This window comes from Enoplosus armatus, chromosome 6 (genome assembly GCF_043641665.1).
Source record: "Enoplosus armatus isolate fEnoArm2 chromosome 6, fEnoArm2.hap1, whole genome shotgun sequence".
In the NCBI taxonomy this organism is placed as follows: domain Eukaryota; kingdom Metazoa; phylum Chordata; class Actinopteri; order Centrarchiformes; family Enoplosidae; genus Enoplosus; species Enoplosus armatus.
The window spans coordinates 14,123,754-14,145,754 of NC_092185.1; the positions used below are offsets into that span (position 1 = coordinate 14,123,754).

Consider the following 22,001-nt stretch of genomic DNA (forward strand, 5'->3'; position numbering starts at 1 on the left):
ACTGATTTGATGATGCTGCAACGGGAGCGTTATTCAAGATACATTTGCATTCATTTGTCATTTTACATTTTGACTGTAGACATGAATGTGCACTTCACTGATAAACACGTTCCTTAAATCCAAACATAATTCAAAAGGTGTTTAAAGGGAAAACAATCCATTCAGTAGGAGTTACATTACACTCATACTGTCAACAATGATGGATTCAAAGAAAGAAAGCATCTGTCAAACTCTCCCAATGGCACATTAGAATAATATGCAGTATTTGGAGGTTTTTACTCTTCAACGATTTCACCATCCTCATCATCAGCAGCGTGTCTGATCACTCTGACAGGAGGTTTGGTTAGCTTCATGTTGGAGCACATCCCTGAGAACTGGTCACACAGCAACAACACGTGGTTGCCCTCCTGTGGTCAAAGAGGACTTCACAGTTACGTCAAAATTAATTAATCAAATAAAACAGCAAATACAAAGTAACAACTATTAGATACTGTATCTTTATCATTCAATTCAATAATGTTTCAGTCCAGTATAATAACACATTTACACTTTTCTGCAAGTGGTACTCTTACAAAAGTCATAATATATTGTAAGAAAATAAATAATCCAATACATTAGTGCAATGCACCGGCCCTCTCAGCAATCGCAGCCATGATTGAAGCACATTGTCCTGCTCGTGTTTCATGTCCACACACTTTAAAGCAAAGAGAAAACACACACTGTTGGGAGTTATTACCCTGCGAGCCATTGTAGCAAATACCACAGCAAATTAACAAGAGCTGTCAAAACGACAAAGAAGTTCAGAGTGCAGATGATGTCACAATTATTTACCACGGCTTGAAGCTTATATTTCACTTGCATAACACAACTCCACTCAACAGTTCCAGGCAGGATATTTACACAAGGCATACAGCGGAGCGTGCTGTCTCAAGACGCTCGCAGTCAAACATGATAGCAGCTTCAATAAAGAGTACCCTTTAGTGTGGCACTTCCCAGACCAGCTGCTTGTTTATCTGCCAGGACAACCAGGATTCAGGCTGAACATGGCTTCCACAATAACAGCTTCTGGTGAGCATCCTCCCCTCTGTGCTTCCAGGTCTGTATGACAGTGGGAAGGGGGCGCAGCCGCACTGAGCCATGGTAAATGGAGCTGAGCCAACGCTCCTCAAATTCCTCCCGTGGTTGGCAGAAACAGGTGGGAGGTTGCGGGATGGGCAAACTGGGCAATGACATTTGATCAGTGAGGCCTGGGATGGTTTCATCCCGTCTCAAAGCTCTGTGGTCTCCCAGCTCACCTCCCGCGGAACCTGGCGTCATTTAGTCCCAGTGTGGATGACAGTAACGGTGGAGGGTCGTGGCCGCGATGGCTCGCCCACCACCGACGGTTCCTCTCGTGCAGGAGAGGTGGCGTCAGAGTCCTGATTGTAAACTTTAACTGCAGAGGGCAAAGGAGCTATTGGAGGACCTGAAGGAGAAAATATAGTTTCAGCAAGGAGTTGCCTGTCATTAAGTGAGTTTTATTTGACTACGAGTTCAAGGATCAGTCAGGAAATGTTCTGTGTTTTAATCATTGTCAACAAATCCCAAGAAAAGATCAACAAAGACCCAACTCAACCAAAAAGGCCATCTCTCAATACTTTACGAATTCCCAACCTGTCTGTGGCACTGAACCCTGAGCCCATTGGTTTTTATTGAAGACTTCCATCTTAAAAAAGGTCAAAAATATATACTTTCATTTTCAAAAAGAGGCTAAATAATTTCCTGAAACAACTGAGTTCTGTAGTTTTAAATGTTATTTGGTCCTCTAGTGACTATTTACAGCAGCAGTGTGTCGTGTCCATTGTAATGAAGGAACATGTCACCCAGTGAAACAGTGTGACTCAATTATTTTTTGGACAACAATGGACGTCTATGACACAGAGGAATAAACATATATATGGTTTTGGTTACACAGACAAAACTGTGGGATTAATTCATTGTTGGTTTTGCTCTTTTCATGGGATTTATTGATATATAAAATATATATGTTTTCCATCCTTCATTCTTGGCCTTGGAAATAGTAAAAACATTACCGAGTAGAAGTAATAAATAATACTGAGCTATTTCCATGACAACTGAGCAATCTCTATCTGTTGACGAAAACCATGAGGTGTGGTTGAAAGCTAAAAAAAAAGCCTGTACGTGGACCTCAAGCTAAGATTACTTTGTTGAACATACGTTATTGTCAATCACAACATATTGCACTGACTCTCCATTACGATCTAGAAAATACAATATACTTCAGCACTATACAAAAGCTAATGAACACATTAATAATAATCATTTTGATGACTAATTAATCTGCTCATTAGTTTTGTGCCTGGCAGCTTAATTCCATAGTCTATTAATCGATTTTCCTAGAAATCGATTCAGTTATTTTATGTGCAATGATTTTAAAGACGGAAAAGCAGAAAATCCTCACATGTGAAAAGCTGGAACCAGCAAATTATTTGTTTTTTTTGTTTGATAAATTACTTAAATGATTAATAAAGTAAGTAGTAAACAAAACCAATTATTAGAGCCGGTGTTGTAACAGGCCTCCATTTTTAAAAGAGCTTATGTTAAATTAAATGGCACTAGAGACGTCATGACCACGTGGTTCGTGTCAAACTCAGTTTAGTCTGTTTAATTGAAAATTAGTCCTCGCGAGCTTTTTAAACAGTTGCCAATGAGCTCAGTGGAGACGGCAGCAGCGTGAGCAGAGCTCAACTGAGTACTACAAGTTGGACATGTTCGTGTCTACAGGGAACATCCGAAGTGTCACTCACAGTCCTTCAGGGAGAGCGGGGCACAGTCCACAGACTGGCTCTTGGCTGGAGCTCGGCTCTGAGGGTTGGACGAGGAGTTGGTGCTCTGAATGCTGCTGCCAAAGCTGGTGCCCAGCTGCAGGCGCCTCATGTGGCGGATCACAGCCGTCGCATTAAAGGCTTGCTGTGAAGAGAGGGTGTAAACAGACACATGTAACACCAAAGACAGACAAACCACTGTATGTTTTGATTAAAATAAAAGAGTAAAATGTTGTGTGTTTTTAGTAGTATTTGATCATCAAGGCAGTTGAAGGCTTGTGTGCTCACCCTCCATTTGCTTTTTGCGAAGTTTTTCCGCATCTGTCGACTGACTGATTCATGTATGTTCTTGCAGAGAGCGGTGTCTCCAGCAATCCTGAAAATTAAAGTCAAGTCCTTTTAGGTCACATAAATAACAATTCACACATACAAACACAGCACTGCCCAAAGGATTTGTATTTGCATCTGTAATACCTGGGGAATCATCCACATGCTGTTTTCCTGTTTGTCCGGATCGTTTATTTTCATTCTGCTAAAACGTGTTTGATTGATGGGGCGATGTTTTAGCAGGCGCTCACACACTGAATCACTGTCACATTCATCATAATATCTCTGCATGAAACCTTGTCAATGAAAGCCATTTCTCTCGGTTATGATAACCGTTACCGGTGTCACAAACCACATATTTGTATCAGAACGACCACCTGCCCAGAACCCAAAAGGCCCATTACTGGCTAACAGACGTATTCATATTGGCCACATCAGCCGGAGACGGCAGCCCACGCCAGCTCGCTCTCGTTAGCTCCGGCTCAAGCCTGGGAAGACATCCTAATTGTTCATTAAAGCTTCCACATTCTTCAAGGATCCTTCAGGACGCCAGCCACTAATTGGCAGCCATTTATTCAGCAGATTTCTCTCTGAGGGCTGGTGGTGCCGAGCAGAGGTGGGTTGGCGGCTCGGAGCCATGGCGACAGATGACAGTGGGAGGACATGCTCTCCATGACAAATGCGTAAGCCTGGCAATCTGCGTCATACTGCTGTTTTATCACACCAAGATGTGTGGTTCCCTGTGATTGTCTGGTTGGGGCGCAGTGTGGCGTCGGTTAGTTTCTCACCAAGGGTGCTCAAGAGCCTGGTCACATGTGAATCTCTTCTCTGGGTCCTTCTCCATTAGGCAGCTGATGAAGTCTTTGGCTGTGGAGGGAATTGAAAAGGTCAAGAACATGTCCAGCTGAGAACATGTTCTATACTCGGCCACAGTGGATAGTAATAAGGTTTTTTGTGACACTTTATTTTACGAGTCTTGCAATTTCTTGAAGACTTTCCTACAGACAGTTCCTGGAAAGAAGTATGTAATTTGTAGTAGTTATAGGGAAAATAGGGACGATGTTCTGAGGCAGCACACATACTAAATACCAGTTTTTAAGGAGGAATTGTTACAGTAGTGGCTGATTTCCAGAAGAATTTCATTGAAATAACGGTACATGACTGGAGAAACTCCATTTAAACTAATGTAATATCGTAAACATAATTCTGCGAACTGTTGAACTGTATATGTGCACGTAATTTATACAGAAAGAAACCTTTTTCATTTCAGCATGTTGACTGACCTGCTGACTAAAACTCTCTCTAAGTTATTAAGTTATTATGTGAAATTATCTCCCAATAGAACATCCTTTCAAGGATCCTTCCCAAAAACATCTATGGACCCCGGAAACCAATAAAAGGCAGTAAAAGGTTAACAGACTGTGTATTGCTTGTTGGCTAACAAAAACTTAAAGAGTCAGTGGTGTGTCTGTCTGTGAACTTTGATTAGCGTGAGCTAGCTAGCTTTGCTAGCGTTAACCTGCTAACTACTATTACAAGAGATTACAACAGTGATGCTACAGCACTATGCAGTATATGGAAGAGTAACATCAGTTAGCTGCATCTAGGTACCTGAAACTCTAGCACTCAGTGGTTACCAATGTTATCAGGTAAGCTAGCTAAGTAACTAGTCATCTCGTTACACACACGCACGCACACACGCACCATTGACCAATCACTGCTCTGGATATAGATGACCATGCTAATTACCATATATTTATTATTAGGACAATTGTAAATGTGGTAAGGAAAGTCGAAATTGTTGCATTGGGAAAATTGGGATTAGATAAATGATTAGATGTGTGATTAGACCCCAAATAGGAAAACTAATTTCATTTTTGATTCGTCTAATAGCCTTTGACTGCCTCTTTCCGTTTATTACTTAAAATTATTAGAAAACTATGGGACCTGTAAAATAAAAAGTGTTACCATTCATTTTCAAAAAAAACACAGTACGTACACACACACACACACACACACACACACACACACACACGTCATAGCTTACCGGAGTCTGATATGTCATCCCAATACGGCGCATCAAACTCATAGTCTGCCTTGAGAATCTGCTCAAAGAGCTTCGAATCGTTCTCGTCATAGAAAGGAGGGTAACCGCAAAGCCTGAGAAGATGAAGATGGATGATTACACAACAACAGTCTATGTGAGTGCCGTCACCCAGCTGATGTTAGAAACTTTAACCCAAATCTAAGGATTTGCTGTGGCCTAATCTCATTCACAGGCAGTTTGATTCTTCATATAGCATGCGATAGTAGAAGGTTCAGAGGGATTACAGAGACTACATGGACACTAAGAGAGCAAAAAACAGTCAATTTCCATATGATATAGAAAAAATTGACATGCAAACTGCAAATCTGCAACATAAAAATATCAAGTTGATTATGAAACCACCAGGCAGAAGCCTCATTTGTGAAGGCATCAAAAACTCTTCCACTTAATTACCTTAAAATTCATCACACGTAACAAATGGATAACGAGACCAGGGATTTTCTCTTTGCTAACAAGCGACACCACTTAATTAGTTTGGCAGCCTCATGGAACACTTTCCACTGAAAGCTGTATAGGCTCTGTAACATAGGAACAGTAGCTGTGGGCATCCCTCAGACCATGATGTTGACCTGCCAACAGTGGTTCTGCATCCATTGCTGTATATTGTTTTTGACTGCTTTTAAGGTGCTGCATTGTATTGTTTTTAGGATGTGATCTTTAACATGTTTCTTATTGATGTTTTGACATATTTTACTATTTTGAACCACGCTATGGTGTGGGAGACCACACACCGAAATGGACAATCCACATATTTCTGAATGTATAACAAATGGTGCAATATCTACATCTCTCTACGTGCAATACAGTATAATTCCTTTACCTTTATTTCTTTCGTCCTGTGAACTTGTACATTTATAAATTATAGTTGTTTTTTAGCTTTAGTAGCTTTTTATAACGGCCTTTATTGTTTTTATTTATTATATCTTGATTTTCTACTTATGTCTCTATTGCACTATCCTGCATGCTGCTGTAACAATGCAAATTTCCCCGCTGAGGGATTAATAAAGGATTCATTTATCTTATCTTATCATCTCTGTCAATCAAACTGCAACTTTGGAACGTCACTGCCAACTAAACTCACAAATTGACATTAAAATGTTGTTTGTTTTAAGATTTAATACTAGTGTGAACACATTGCATACTAAAAACCTGCGTAGAATCAGTATGTCGTATGTATTTGGGACACGGTGTAAGATGGTGAACATTGTACCTGCTAAACATAAACATGTTAGCATTGTCATTGTGAGCAAGTTAGCATGCTAATGTTAGTATTTACTTATTTTTACTGCTGTGCCTCAGTGAAGCCTCACAGAGCAGCTAGCTGCAGACTCTTATCTATTTTTCACTTCTAATCTTGTTATCCGTTTCAAGATGTTTGAGATTGAAGATTACTGACTTTGCTCCCTTTGTTGGTCAGGACACTATTTATAAAGTGGTTTTTAATATCTATGAGGTTTTCCTGGTGGTTTGTGATCTGAATGAGAGCTTCCTGTTCAAATAAAGGCAAAAAAAAACCCACATGGAAATCAAGCTATCAAACACACAAAATAAGCTTCAGTTAATGACAACATTTATATGAGCACTTACAGAATATAAGCGATGACCCCAATAGACCAGCAGTCCACAGCTTTACTGTAGGGCTTCTGAGCTAAAACCTCAGGAGCTGGAACAATATTTAAAAAATGGTCATAAAACTAACATTCATCAAGTGAAACAATGCAAACAGTTTTCTACCATTCACCATAACACAGAGGCTGGAGAACAATGTGAATGTTTGGTGGTTTGCCTTTAGCAGATGGTTAAGGTTGACCTGTGGCTACTGGCAGATTAGATTAGATCATGTTTAGCCAACTAGTGTATCTAATTATCTCATTTCCACCAAAGCCAGAGCTCAGAGGGCGTCCTCACCCACGTATCCTGGAGTCCCACAGGCGGTGGCCATCACGTCACCTGTGCCCTCCATCTTTGACAAGCCAAAGTCACTGATCATGATCTTTGATTCATCATGGGGGCTGAAGTACAGCAGGTTCTCAGGCTGGAAATAAGAGGAAAGAGTAAAAAAAAAAGTGTCTCTGTCTGTGTGACCTTCTGTGCTGTATGTCATCCAGGCGGTAAGACTTCAGACAAAATATGAAACAAAAGAGTTGAGCGAGTGACATTTAGCCTTTGTGGATGATCCTCACCAAGCTCTCAAGTAATGTCACTTACATAGCAGGGATTCCCCCCTCAGTAAGACTGGCAAAACATATTCAGCTCTTCAACAACAAATGCAGTGGATTATGTTATATATGGAACTAAAAAGACTATAATAATAATATTATGTATATAGCACCTTTAAAAGCTGTTTTCAAAGTGCTTTGACAGACAAAGCAAAAGCAGGATACTCAAAAGGCAATATAACAACAGAGAGCCAAACAGTAAGGCCAAACAAAGCAAGACTAAATTAATAAATTAATACAAATAAAAACAACACAAAGACGACATAATAGCAAGTCTATAAATATAATATATATATATATATATATATATATATAAATGTGTTTTAAGAAATGATTTAAAACACTGATTCTGTGAACCTTTTCTTCCCAGGCAGGTCGTTCCAAAGCCGACGGCAAAAGCACGGCCACTTTAGATTTAAGCCTCGACTTTGGCCCCACCTGTCGATCTAAGCCTGCGATCTGGCTCACATGGAGTCAACATTTCTGCTGTATAGCTTTGGGGCCAGAGCCAGACATGCTTTAAAAGTAACTATGAACATTGAGGAAATTAAATGAATGAATTGTACCTTCAGGTCTCTGTGCACAATGCCCATGGAGTGCAGATAGTTGACGGCATCCAGAACCTGTCGAATGAGCCGACTGGCATCCATCTCTGTGTAGAAGCCTTTCTCTACGATGCGGTCAAACAGCTCACCTCCAGACACCCTGTTAGCACACAGAACACAACACAAGACCGGTTTATTTCATGATACTTTCTTTTATTACCTAATCACAAGTGATTGATTAAGACACTGTGAATACAAATTGTTGATTGGCTGACTACTATTTACCATTTGTATATGGGGAAGCACATGCTGCTCTATTTTCATTCCCCTTTACAAAAGCAATGTATTTTACTTTTACTTTTGTATGCATATGTCCCGCCCCCAAATCCCCTAATTTAGTCTTAAAACTCACGGTTTTATTTACTGTCAGGGTCCCCAAACTCTAAAACAGCCTGCTTGTTGAAATTAAACTCTTTCTTTACATCTGTCCTAAAAATTCTTTTTGCATACATTGTCTGTTTTCAATCAATTAGACGCATGTTTATTAATCAAAACACCATATAACTTTGCAAAATAAAGGTTATAATTAGTCATGGGACGCTAATTTTGTTTTGGCTTTTTTTTGGTCTTTGCTTCATCTGTTAGAGGTTTTGATCGAATTAAATTTTTCAGTGCCACTAACTCACTATTTTTCCAAATGCAGTTTTCTGGCATTTATCAAACTCATAATTTTTGAGACTCGTTTTGTCACATTATGTAACTTTGCAGTGTTTGCAACTGATGTACCAGCAATTCTTCAACTACTTTAAAGTCACATTATAAAAGGCAGACACAACAGGTGACTCATTTCAAATTGAGCATCAATCTTCAGTATGTGCCCGCTTTCAAAGATGACTGGCACTCACCGTTTTTATAAGTGAGACTTCAGGGCAACATTGTGCACCTTGCAGAGGTACAATGAGGGCAGATAATCGCTGCCGAAATTGCAGGTGCATTAGTCACAAACACTGTGAAATTATGTGGTGAGGGGAAAGGTCTCTGAAATCATGACGACATATGCCACACACAGGAAAACGGTAATGACACAGAGGAACAGTTGTCACATATACACCTCCACAAACACTGACTGAAATGCATTTAACAAGATATGTGCTACATAAACAGCAACAACAGCCTCCATCAACAGCTCTGACAGCCTCAGTGCAAGCTGTAGCTCAAGCTTTCAGAGCTTTAATTAAATATGTTCATTCCCTTTCTTGCAGAGAATTAGATAAGAAAGTCGATACCTCTCTCGTGGAGCCAGTTAGCCTAGCTTAGCACAAAGACTGGAAACAGGGGGAAACACCTAGCCTGCCTCTGTTATAGGTAAAAAAAAAACAGCCTACCAGCACCTCTGAAGCTCATAAATTAACATGTTTTATCTTGTTTGTTTAATCCGTACAAAGCATAAAAACAACAAGTTTTATGGAGGGTTATGTGCCGAATTATTTCCTGTCCAGGTGCAGTGACTTCTTGGAGTTACTGCTAGTCATGGTGATGACAGGGTGGTAGCCTGAAATGACATGTGTGCTTGCTGAATTTGTACGACATTAATTAAAATGATAAGATTTTAGTATCAGTTATAATTCTCTATATTGGTGTTACTGTCTAGTATGTTATATTCCAACAAAAACTAGTGTTTACATATTCCTTGTGTCATAAAAATGCCCAAGCCAAATTTCTGGCTACCTGGATAGAAACAAAGCCGCAACTTAGGAAAAGGGTTGAAAATCTCTCTGTGGATCGTGGAAATACCTTCAGCAATAATTTATTTTAGACGACGTTCAGGGTTTTTAAATGATCAGCGATGATGATTTATTTTTTGAAAAACAGATACTTAGCTCAGAGACTCAAATATAATAACAATAATACCAGCTAGTCCGCAATAACAATAATACCAGCTAGTCCGCTACATGACCCCCCATAAAACCACAACTCATTGTTGTTACACTTTGTTTTTTTTTGTTTTTTTAAACAAACAACATACCTTTGGACTTGTTGTTTCCCCCCGTTTCCAGTCTTTGTGCTAAGCTAAGCTAACCGGCTGCTGATATTTAACAGTACAGTTATGAGAGTGGTATCAATCTTCTCATCTAACCCTCAGATAAACATATTCTCTATACTCTGTTATCTGCATATCATGTTCATCTCGTCCATTCACTCATCACTTTCATCTGAGGGCAAAAATACCTCAAGCACATTAGAGACGCTTATTCAAGCAAAAAGCACAACACATTATCAAAATGACCGGCCAAATGGGAGACAAAGAGCTGACCTTAACAAATAATGTGGTGGGTTGATGTACTTACAGCTGCATTATGAGGTACAGGTGGTTTGAGCTCTCGTAGATGTCCTCCAGAGCCACGATATTCTCATGCTTTATCCTGGAGAGGGAGAACAGAAAATTCACTTTGCTTGCTGTCAGCCTCTGTTCATTTCAGCACAGGCCACTAATGAGGTGCAATTAGCCTTTTCTTTTGGTAAAATGATGCCCTGCCAACTCATAATGAAGCGTTTTTTGCTTTCTGTTACAGCACTTTGCCTGTATTTAGACTCATGTGTAAATTCACGCTTGTCAGAAATGGACCTGGCAAAGTGTATCCTTCACACAAGGGAGAAAACCTTTTGTGTGTGATGGAGAGCAAAGGGGTGGGGGTGGGGGGGATTCTTAGAGGATGCTAATCAATGAGTCATGAAGCGGCAAGCCCCGTCAGCAGGAGCACCTGAAGAAAATAATATAGGACGGATCAAGATGCTGGGAGTCTGTGTCCAGGCAACCAACCAACAAGGTTTTAGCATTTAAAAAAGAAAGAAAAAAGCCTCTGCAACGAGATATGCAGATGACAGAGCGTGTTCACAAGGGCAGGTGGCTGAAAAGGAAAAGGTGGGGGTGGAACTGGAGGAGGCGAAGAGAGAGTCTCAAAGGACTAAACAACCTTCGCAACTTCCTTTCTAAGTCCAGAACAAAAATGAGGTTGCAGTTTGAGGGCTGTTAGACAAAACAACCAAGTAAAGAGTATGAAGAGAGGGAGAAATCAAGACAGAGAGAGAGAAAAAAGAAGGAGGAAGTCAAAGGATAGCAACTGTAACCAGGCAACTACACCCAACAACTGCCATGCTCACTTCAAGAGTGAATGATAACTGAGCTTCTCGGGGGAAATACCCATCAGGCCCTGGTGGGGGATGGAGTGTCACCTGGTGTCAATGCAGTCCTATCTTACCCCGCGTGTAGGTGTGTGTGAGTGTGTGTATGAGTGTGTGTGTGTACACAGTGAAGACCCAAAATGGTGGATAAATGGGATTCAAAAGGGAAGTCACTTAAGCCTGACAATGGCTGTTAAATAAACTGAGCGGCACCGGCATCCCGACTCTGAGTCATTACACAGAGTGGAGAGAGACACACACGAACACAAGCTTCCCCGCCGCCGCCGCCGCGAGGTGGTGACCCTTTCTAAAGTGGTCTTCTTCTTCTTCTTCTTCTTCTTCTTCTGCAAACTCCCCCTCAACTCAGTCGTGCGGTACCTACTTCCTAAGCACGGCGATTTCATTTTCGATGCTCGTCTCCTTCCCCTTCAGCGCTTTTTTCGGGATGCACTTGATTGCGACCATCTTTCCTTTGGCCTTCTCCCGAGCCATCACCACTTCAGAAAACGCACCGCTGCAAGAGAGAAAGGAGAAACATGTTAGTCCTGCTTTATATGCACTCAGGCAATATTGACACAGGAAGCCTCGTCGTCAGTGAGTAGATAGAGGGCACTCAGAGGCAGACAGGCCAGAGTACACAAACAGCATATTGTGAATATTTACTGAGAACTGGCAAAGACCCTGACTATGGCCGACAGCCTTCTCTGTTGGCTTACGCTTGGTGCTCGTGTGCAGCCAAAAGCACTGCAAACACTTTTAAAACCTCTAAAAAACACGCATTTAGGACAGCAGATAGCGTGTCCTCCGCTGCCATCTGTCTCCATACATGAGAGCCTTTAAAAACAAATACGGAATTAAGGGAATATTTGCTCAAGCAATCTGTATCTGTTGCTATGATACCACATTCAATCCACCTTAATAAATCTCGCTGAGCAGGCAGCATGATTGCCCCTCCCCCCACTTGTTTTCATTACACACCTTCACAGGCACCTTTTTCCTCCATGCATCCTCAGCAGGGCTTGAAGATGTTAAAAGGATTGATGATTTGAAACTCTCTGTTCACTGGACCAAAACAACTAATATGATCTAAAAGGATAAAATAATCCTGGGTCTGATGAGGGCTTGTTTGCCAAAACGCATCAGCATAAGAAATAAAACTGTAAATTGAGCCTGAGGCTGTAAGACTGAGATTTTCTGGAGTTCTACTCTGCGGTTTTAAAATTACTTTTACTTTTTGTCCTTTCTGCAAGTTTTTCCCTTTTCTCTCAGCATTTTGATCTTAAACAGTTGACATAAAAGGTTTTCTTTAACTTTAGTTCTATTGATATTTTCAAGCTAAATGAGTGGGTTATCATGGGCAACAAAATACAGCAACAGGGTCTGTCAATGACGTAATTACATCTTATAGGCACATACTATAGTCAATTTTCTCCAACATTTTACATATTGTTCACATCTCAGTCTTGAGATAAAGGTCAGTTTCTCTGTACAGTTTATTTCATTCACAATTGCAGTCCACTTGTTCTTGTCGGAGCATTTCCCAGAAGCCACTTCTGAGTGATGGCTTTCTTGCTAGCAGCTAAAAGTATTTAAAAGAAATATTTATCCTGTGTCATAAATGTATCTGTGTAATGTTATAACAGAGCAGTCAACTTCTAATCCAACTGTTTTCATTATCTCTTTAGTAATCTCTTGCCAGTATGAAAAAAAATAAAGGACAAGCCCAGGAAGTATGACAATGGCCGCCATCTGTTTTTAACTGCACTGCCTCCTGCATTTGCTTTCTGCCGGTCTTGTTGGATCATCATCAGTTATACAAAAGTAAAAGTGATGTATAGAGGAACACACCTAAAGTGATCCACCATCTTACAAAAAGCAAGACGGCCAACATCAAAAGGTCCATTACGTTCTCAAAGTGTAATCAGTTCCTCCCAACGGGCTCTAAACTCAGCGCCGCTCGCTGCACTAAGTCCCACTGAGGCCATCAAATCCACGCTAATCCCTCACTCCACCATCGCACACGAGGAGGGGGGTGGGGGGTGGGGGGTCAGTCTGAGCCACGACACATAAACAGACCAGTGCACAAACACACTACCTGGTCACAAAGCCCGGCCCCAGGTGTGATGAGGTGGAACACACTCACTGCAAACAAACAGAGGTAAGAGGGCCTGGAGCGTACGCCCTCCTGACTTTGACCTCATTATGACACATGATGTGGGACTATATGTAAATTCAAGGGCTTGTGTAAGTGAGGGAGTTGGTGCACTGCTTGCTGGCCCGTTACAGCACTATCTTCCCACCGCAGCTGTTGCCGTGGGGACAATGAGCATCATTTCTATTCAGCGCATGCGACCGCTTTCCACAGCTGCATGGACTTTAGGAGTAGCACAAAATTCCTCCACCAGCACGCTGAGCCTGACGAGCTACTCTCTTGCACGTTTTTTTTTTTTTTTCAGAGCACGCGTTCTGCTGTCTGCAGCAGGAGACACACAATGATTAAAACCACAGGAAACCTGAGAACACACTGAGAGGGTGGTTAGAGCGTGCAGCACCATTTCTGTCCCCCTGCTCACCACATCGACAAGCAGCAACATCACTTCCTGTGAATGACAACACGACAGAATTCAAGCCTGTGACTTTCCTCGCTCTGTCAGTGGACGACGCATGGCAAACTGTGCTGCAAGCTCTGACAGCCTTCAATCTATTCATTCCTAATTCACAGGAAAAAGAAGGTGCGATGTCTGCTGGAGACATGCATATGGTGACGCTACTTCCCACATACTGTATCTGCACATACATGCAAACACACACCACAAATACAGCAACACATCCACAACAATCACACATGACTCTCGAGCTGGAACCATTAGATGATCAGAAGAAAATATTGTCATGTATGATTGCAAATTAAATATCTTGTGGTTTTCGACTGCTGGTCAGACAAATATAAATATATATTTCATAGACTAAACGATTAATCAATAAAATAATCTGCAGATTAAATCGATAATAAAAATAATGGTTAGTCGACAACCTATGTGACGACCAGCACACCAAATTCATCTCTGCAGTAATCCGAGATGTGATCTGCCGCAGCATTAAGTGATGAGAGAAAGCTCCATCTAAATTGGACCCTTTATTGAAGCTCATCTCCATCTATTACGCAAGATAAATATGATTGTATGGCTGCAAAATGTTCCTGACCCGGTGTCTCAGACCTCACAATCAAGTCAGCACACTGACTCACGCGGCTGAATAATAATACTTTTAAGTTCTTCCCAGAGTCACAGAGCTCCGTCTTCACGGCTCTTGGATGACAGTATGAGCAGAGTGTGAGTGTGTGTGTGTGTGTGTGTGTGTGTGTGTGTGTGTGTGTGTGTGTGTGTGTGTGTGTGTGTGTGTGTGTGTGTGACAGTCTGCAGTCACACAACACCACCACACTATGTGCAGGATGGCCAAGCCAAACTGGCTGACTAATGTGAAATGTGAATGTGGGCTGCTCTCTGTGTGAAAGCGGCCGGCTGATGCTGAAGATGCAAAGCGAAGCTCTGTATCGAGCAATCACCCATAAAACTTTTTCAGGCCGTGACCTCAGCTGGTCGTCCTTGGCGATTATGAAATTCAGGGCAGTGTTGATGGAAGATGTTTTTTCGATGGCGGGGGTGGGGGTCTCGACGACTGAGGCTTATTGACGTCCGCGGTGTTCGCACATATTGTGGTGCTGCTGAGTAATCACAGTGAATCATCTTGTGTAAGATGCATTACAGCGGCCCGTTACGCAACATATGGGATGGAAAAGTCAGGACTTGATAATCCAGGTAGAGCTGCCGCCGCTGTAACCTACTGTGTTCAAAGTCACCCTTCAGCGGTGCAACTTTAACCAGAAATATGACAGATTATAAGATCTATGCCTCCAGAAAATTGATGTAGTGTGTTTGTGAGGGAATCATAATGGTGGAAAGTGTACACTAAAATCTATTTGGGACCATCACTGATCTGATCTCCCAATCATGAGTACAATGATTCTGATGGCAGATTATTTATATACACGTTCAATTAACAGAGTTGTACACATTTTAGCAAAGATCCCTCAAATTTGGTAAGAAAAGTACTACTGGCAGCAGATAATTCTAAAGTTACACAAAACACTTCTTATTTTTAACAGACTTCACACCACCATCTGTTCAGCTGTGATACGATTCTCTAGAGTTTTGTAAAATTATATTGTTTCTAAATAAAAGGCACAACTTTCTGCAATATTCATTATTATTCTCATCATCATCATCTGGAATATATGCAGATATCTCTGTCCTGTAGGATCAGTTTTCTATGTTTCTATGTTTAAGCAGCATTTTGAAGTTGTAGCTGGTCGAGGTGGAACTAATTTAAACTACTTTACATGCTGTTGGGCAGGTTAATCTAGAATGTATCAGATGTATTGTATTTTATAAACTGATCACCTGCTTTCTATGCAAAATCTTAATCTGTAAAGTGAAGAGCTGAAATAATCGATTGACAGAGAAATAGTGCTATTTTGCCACCATTTTGTGTAGTTTTTCAAGCAAATATGCCAAACATTTGCTGCTTTCCTTGTTCTTATTTGAGATTAAACTGGGTATTTTTAGATTTTGGAGTGTTGATGGGACAAATCAAGCAATGCAAAGGCGTGACCTCTGATGGGTATTTTTCACATTTTTCTGACATTTTATACACTTAATCCATAATTAAAATAGTCCCAAATAAAATAACTTTCAAATAAATGTAGTGGAGAAAAAGCACAAGTTGTATAAAAGGGTAGCACTCAAGTAAAGTACAATGGCGGTCATAAATTCAGTTGTGTTGCAGACTAGCTAACACTGGTTTTCTGTCCTTCCAGGTAGTAAACAGTATTGATCTGGTGCTGCAGAGTTAAATCAACTCCAATAATATGACTAAAATAAATTCCAGCTGCTCTCACAGCCCCAACGACTGAAGCTGGAAACCATTACCCAACAGCACACAGGACCTGAGGCTACTTTCCAGGAATGTGCACTTTGTGTCCACCAGACTCTTGATCCAACAGTGACGGATGGTCAGTTTACAGGCTGATAACAGCTGATGCCGCTCATAAACAACTAATAAGGAAAAATGTCTATCGCTCGAGGGAAATGTTTTGGCAGAAACCTGTCCAAAGCCACGGAGCAGCCCGGCAGAGAGGAGCTGAATTATTTTAATGAGGGTGATTACTGCCTCCTGTGCTCTGATATGGGGCAGTCTGGTACACTTCCACTCCCTGAGTGCAGAGGATAGTTCAGGCTCTGTAGGCATTCACTGTGATACAAGCTCAGAAAATGACTACGCATAAAACATACTACGCATTATCTTGGTGAATTATTTGACTCTCCATCATTACGGTCAATGACAAAGTATCTCCTCCCACAGTGGATGTAGCTGGAGGACAGCGGTGGCGGTGGTGGTGGGAAGTGGTAGGTAGTGTCTTCTTCAGAGGTAGCAACTAAGGACTTCCATCATCCTAGTTGCCTAGCTGCCATTTTCACTGCATCAAGGACCCATCTAGTCTCTACACAAGCTGTGCTCCAGAAAAATGATCAATACATGGAGGCCACAGCAGTCACTGTAATGCATCACGGAAGAGTAGGGCTTTGACAGAGCTAGCATCTGTTGTAGAGGCCTGTTTATTCATTAATATCAAACTCAGAAAAGGTCATTTTCTTCTTTGTTGGTGAAAATAATCATAGAGATGTGGCGATAAGTGACCTGGATGAGTCAGCTGCAGCTAAGCTCTGGTTGGCCCTGCAGAGGGAGCTAACAGAGGACAACTTTGGCACTAAAATCTCAGAAAGTTTGATTCTGGAAATACGTGACAAAGAACTTATAAGGGACACAACTGGAAAGCATCATTTTTGGACTGCTTTTTAGCCGTGGCATTTAAACAAATAAAATATCTGCAGTTCTGAGTAAACTATGTCGTAGAGCCCAATCAATACCGGATATTCTGAGAGTTTAAATCAATATATAACAATGTATAAAACCATTTTCTTCTTCCTAAATGAACACATAGCATAAACTAACATTTCTGATAAGGATTCCTTCCTTCAATTTGTTTTTTAAAGTAGCTTTAATCAATATTTCTATATCAACGATGGATCCCATTGTGAAAGGGGCCACTCGTAGTGAAGAACCCACAGACTAGCTGGCGAACATGGTGGAGCATTTATCTGATAAAGAGCCAGATATAAGAGAATGTTGAATATTGGACTTAAATTTATCACGATAACGTTGCTCCATAACTGCTGGCTGTGTAAATAAACAACTGTTTGCTAACAAGTTCAACATATCAACTTGACAAGTGATAATATACCAATGTTGTGCTTACAGCTTGTATCTGAAGAACTGTACCCACTACATGTACCGTGTGTACTTTTACAGGAAAAAATATATTTGTCGATTCTTGCTGATGTAATGGAGACACTTTTTCTCAATCACCTCAAACGTATCTTTGGCCTTTCTCCGCAGCAGTTTGCTTTTTATTTATTGGCCAAATGTACACGAATAACAATGTATTGATGATAAGCTAATATTGGCGGATATGTCAGCCTTGTGTGATTCATCCACATTAAATACAGGTTCTTTGTCTTTTGTTTCCGCTATCTGTGACAATTTTAGGTCACGGCGGCCGCTGACACAGTGCCACAGCAATCCTTTCATAATAATCCTGCTTATGAGTTCCACATACAGTGAAGTATACAGATTTTAAATTCGGGAAAAACTGGTATCGGTACAGTCGACAATATCGACACCTACACTGACCTCCCTTATTCATCAGTCGGGCTCTAGTATATTTTAGTTTAAAACAAACATCTCAACATCCCCACGGTGAGAAGCAACCCGCCTTATGCTCCACATTAGCAACACTTGCCCCGCTGGGATCTCTGAAGGTGCTTGTGGTCAGGTTACTTAATTTGCTCCCACAGAGTATCAGCAGCTTAAGGGTCTGAAATTAGCCGCAAGGCAAGTGGCGGTGAGGCAGGAGGACCGGCTTCAGTGGCGAAGATCTCATTAGCTCACGACAGCTACTGTAAGAAAAGACAGGGAGGATGTGTGCCCAAAGCTTTATGGACACTGCCGCCGGCTTCCTGCTCCCAAATTCCCATCAATATCTAATCAGACATTCACACACTCGCAGTCTGACCTCCAGCAACTGTTGAAATCCAATTTTTTCTTTTTGTAGGATGTTCACATCAATGTGCACTTTGTAAATGAACACATCCGAAAGTGTAAAGTAACATAAAATGGAAATACTCAAAGTAAAGTACCTCAAATTTGTACTTAAGTATGGTACCGGTGTGTGGAAAGCAAAAAGAGAGTTCTGTTTAACACAAGGACGCTGCAGAGAAATGATCCCACTTGGACATTGATGGGGAAACCTAACGAGGAACCTACAGTTGAAAGGTGGAGCAGGAGCAGGAGGAGGAGGAGGAGGAGACGGAGGATAATCTATGTCTCTTCCTCTGACCAACAGTCCTTCCATTTTTAATCCTCAAGCAAAGCTGCAGAGCTGCTGGGCTTTTCTGCCCCAGGTGGCCTGTTGTAAACCCCGCTGTGCGACCACAAGGCACTCCCTGATTAACACACACACACACACACACACACACACACACAGGAACTAGTAAATGGAACTTACTTAAAGTCAATCAGGACGAGAGTGTTCTGTACAACATGTAACACGAGGGCCGAGCAGTGACAAGATGTGCACCGAGTCGTGGGCGAAGGGATGTGTGTTCCTCCAACCTGACCATTGTGTGGTCAGTAAATCACAATGATTCACTGGTGTTACTCAGAGGCTCTTCACACATAAATGAAAGCCTTGGGGAAATCAGAACAAGCCTCCAGGTAGGAACATCTGACTGTTTAGTACAACAGCTGAAGTGGAAAGTGCTCTTTATGAATCACCAATCTGTATGACAATTTTATGGATGCTGCTCCTCAGGAAAAAACGGTCTGCGGTCACACCGATCAGCACCGTTTCACAAATGAGAAGGAGATGAAGATGATATCTAAAGTTTACTCAAAATGAGGTTGCATTATATCCCAACAGCAAACCAACGATGAGTCTGTTTTATCATCTATGAATGACCAGCTTCCCTTGTTGAGCTACAACCACGGCGACCAGAGGCCATCTTGACACCGGTTTCTGAGTCCAAATTAAAAAAAACAAACATATTTCCCCAGGGAGACCCCTTCCTCGACACGGCCCTTCCCCGAATCTCAAACAAAACAAACATCACCACATTAAATTCCTCTCAGTCAGGGGAGGGCGGACATGTCTTTAGGGGATAAAGACCGGCAGGAAAATGAGAAATATACTCCATTAAATGTGGCAGTCCATCACAAGATGGATTGCCTGAGATTGTTTGTCATGAAGGCACGACTGATTGTTTCCTTTAGGTCTTCCACTCAGGGGAACCCCTAGGCTCTCTTTCTGCAGCATAACTTATGCAAAGACAAAAAAGACATGAAGTCAAGCAGCACTAACAGCGGACCAAAATAAACTCTGGAATTCGTCTGCTCTGCGGTCCAAAGACGAGAGAATAACTTCAACTAAAGTGGCCCCTAAACTACACGAACAAGCCAAATGAAAGCGAGCTGCAGAACGATTAGTGTTACAAGTATGTGTCTGTAAAGCCAGACATCATGTCCCTCATCTAAAAATCTGTTCTTCTGTTTGAAGAGGAAAGCACAAGTCATCACAGATGGTCCCTTCATTTGGGAGCTGATTTCATCTTTCATCCCTTTGTGTATGCAAATAGGCCCTGCTGTCTTTGTCAGAGTTGTTCTGGTGTACAAAAACGACCCCCCCCCTCCAAAAAAAAATAAAATAAAGAAAATCAATGGCTGCCTGCACAAAGCTCTACATGTACATGCTTCAGCCCTGATCTGATCTGTTGGAAGAAGACAAACCCGCTGCAGTAGTTTCTGAATGAACTGTGACATAACGAGGGGCATCACGCGTGTCTGACTTCACACGTTATTGTGTCTCATGAAGCATTATTTCCACTCCCTGAACAATTAGCTGAAGATGCTCCAGACTTAATGTTAAAAAGCGAATCTTTTAGAGGGCTATAAGTTCAAGAGGCGCTGTCTCTTTCTGTCACCGTCGAATTCACCGAGTATTCAACAGCTGTCAGTCTGCTTCTCATTTCCGTTAAATCGGTACAATGTGTCATCGCTGCCTGACGCTAATGTGCTCAACTGGACACAAACTTTCTTGTCGCCTCGCAAGGCTGCGTTATCTTGTTACTCACGTCCCAAGGACTTCCTTGAAGTCAAATATGTTCTTGATATCATCGACATGCTTTTTCCAAGATCCATCGCTGGACTCGCCGTTTTCTCTCGCCATTTCGCAGCGGGGTTGGGGTGAGGGGGGAGGAGGAGGAGGAGGAGGAGGAACAGAAGAGAAGCTGCTGGAGGATCACCACAGCTCGTCTCACCCAGCCACAAAAAGAAGAAGAAGAAAAAGAAAAGAAAAGTAGTGCACTTCTGTATTTCGCCGACAGCTCCCTGGTTGTTTGTCAATGCAGACTGTGTTGCTTCCTCAGCACACGCATGCAGCCAGGCAAGCCCAAGGAGGGGAGGTATGTCCTACCCCGAGAGGTTATTTGACTAATCTGTTTGACGTAGCGGATCCCGACACTGAGCTTCCCCGCTGTTCAGATCACAGTGACGGGGAAACACAGGCTCTCCCCCTCCTCCTCCTTCACGGGCGGGATTCAGTCAGTGTCAAGCGGCGACGCGGTGAGCTGAGGTCGGGCTGCTTGCTTGCAGGAGGATGACACTTGGCGGTCGTATCCGAGCTGCTGAGCCATCGAGTCACACCGACCGCCCTGTGGTTGTTATAGCAATAGGAGGAGTGGGAGGTTGCTGCTCCCGCCTATCTATCTGACAGCGTGCACAATGAACGATTTAAGTGTTCGCATTGCACCAAATCACCGGCCCGGTGCGAACTCCGCCGGACTGATCCGTGTCGGGGTCCGTTTCTGCTGAAATACATTTTTCACATTTCAACCAAGTCTCCTGTTTGTGTCCGTTGCACAAACATTTGCTTTCATTTATAATGTGTGTTGAAATGTAAAGGCAGAGGCGTGGCCAGGACAAGGCTAATGGGGACCCCATGCACAGCAGGTGACCCTTGCCCCCCCCCCCGCTTCAAAACCAGTATAAAAAGTACACAGGTCATAAGGAGGAAAAAGCTCTAAAAACCCACTGCACACTACCTGAGAGCAGACGGACACAGTTAGCTGGTGAACAGAAAGAGCCAGATATATTTCCCTCAGGAGTTGGTAGAGCCTAAAAACAGAGCTAAAAGAGAGTGAATATTGGACTTATATTAATCAGGTGAACACAAACACGACTCCAAATGAATTATATTGTTGCTTCATAGCTGCTGGATGTGTAAATAAGCAACTGTTTGCTAACAAGTTTGCCAAATCAACTTAAAAGGTGACGATATGTCAATGTTGTGTTCACCACTTGTTTCTGCTGCCCCCCAGTGGCCAAGAAAATACATTACTGCAGGTTTAAGCAACTTTCAGGTTGCTGCCAAACAATGCTAGCACTTGTAGGCTACACAGCCTCCTGTGACTGATGTGTCTGTCCAGGCCATCATCTTCAGTCTCAGTTAATTGCAATACAACAAGTCCTGCCTCTAAGCTTCTTGCATTTCATCCTCCATCAAAGCAGTCATGATTTTATGGTTGATCGTTATTTGTGTCTACTCATATGTTGCATGTCTGTC

At 42.0% G+C, this 22,001-nt stretch overlaps 1 protein-coding gene across 1 annotated transcript; it reads right to left on the reverse strand.

The window, feature by feature from the left end:
• Positions 1 to 1,313: 1,313 nt before the first annotated feature.
• Positions 1,314 to 20,650, reverse strand: camk1db (calcium/calmodulin-dependent protein kinase 1Db). The gene is made up of 11 exons (XM_070907029.1): positions 20,512 to 20,650; positions 11,589 to 11,720; positions 10,372 to 10,446; positions 8,045 to 8,183; positions 7,168 to 7,294; positions 6,847 to 6,922; positions 5,200 to 5,312; positions 3,941 to 4,019; positions 3,114 to 3,201; positions 2,808 to 2,970; positions 1,314 to 1,465 (listed from the first exon to the last, which is right to left on the reverse strand). Exons 1-11 carry the CDS (start codon positions 20,604 to 20,606, stop codon positions 1,314 to 1,316), a joined length of 1,239 nt encoding a protein of 412 aa, XP_070763130.1. The 5' UTR covers positions 20,607 to 20,650.
• Positions 20,651 to 22,001: the final 1,351 nt, after the last annotated feature.

Bases quoted from the DNA above. Each gene is read 5' to 3' on its own strand.
- camk1db (XM_070907029.1), bottom strand. From the start codon at position 20,606: ATGGCGAGAGAAAACGGCGAGTCCAGCGATGGATCTTGGAAAAAGCAT. The intron at 7,295-8,044 runs GTACAATTCATT...TCTTATTTCCAG, and splicing joins TTGTGCACAGAGACCTGAAG to CCTGAGAACCTGCTGTACTT. The intron at 5,313-6,846 runs GTAAGTGCTCAT...TCATCTTCTCAG, and splicing joins GGGGTCATCGCTTATATTCT to GCTTTGCGGTTACCCTCCTT.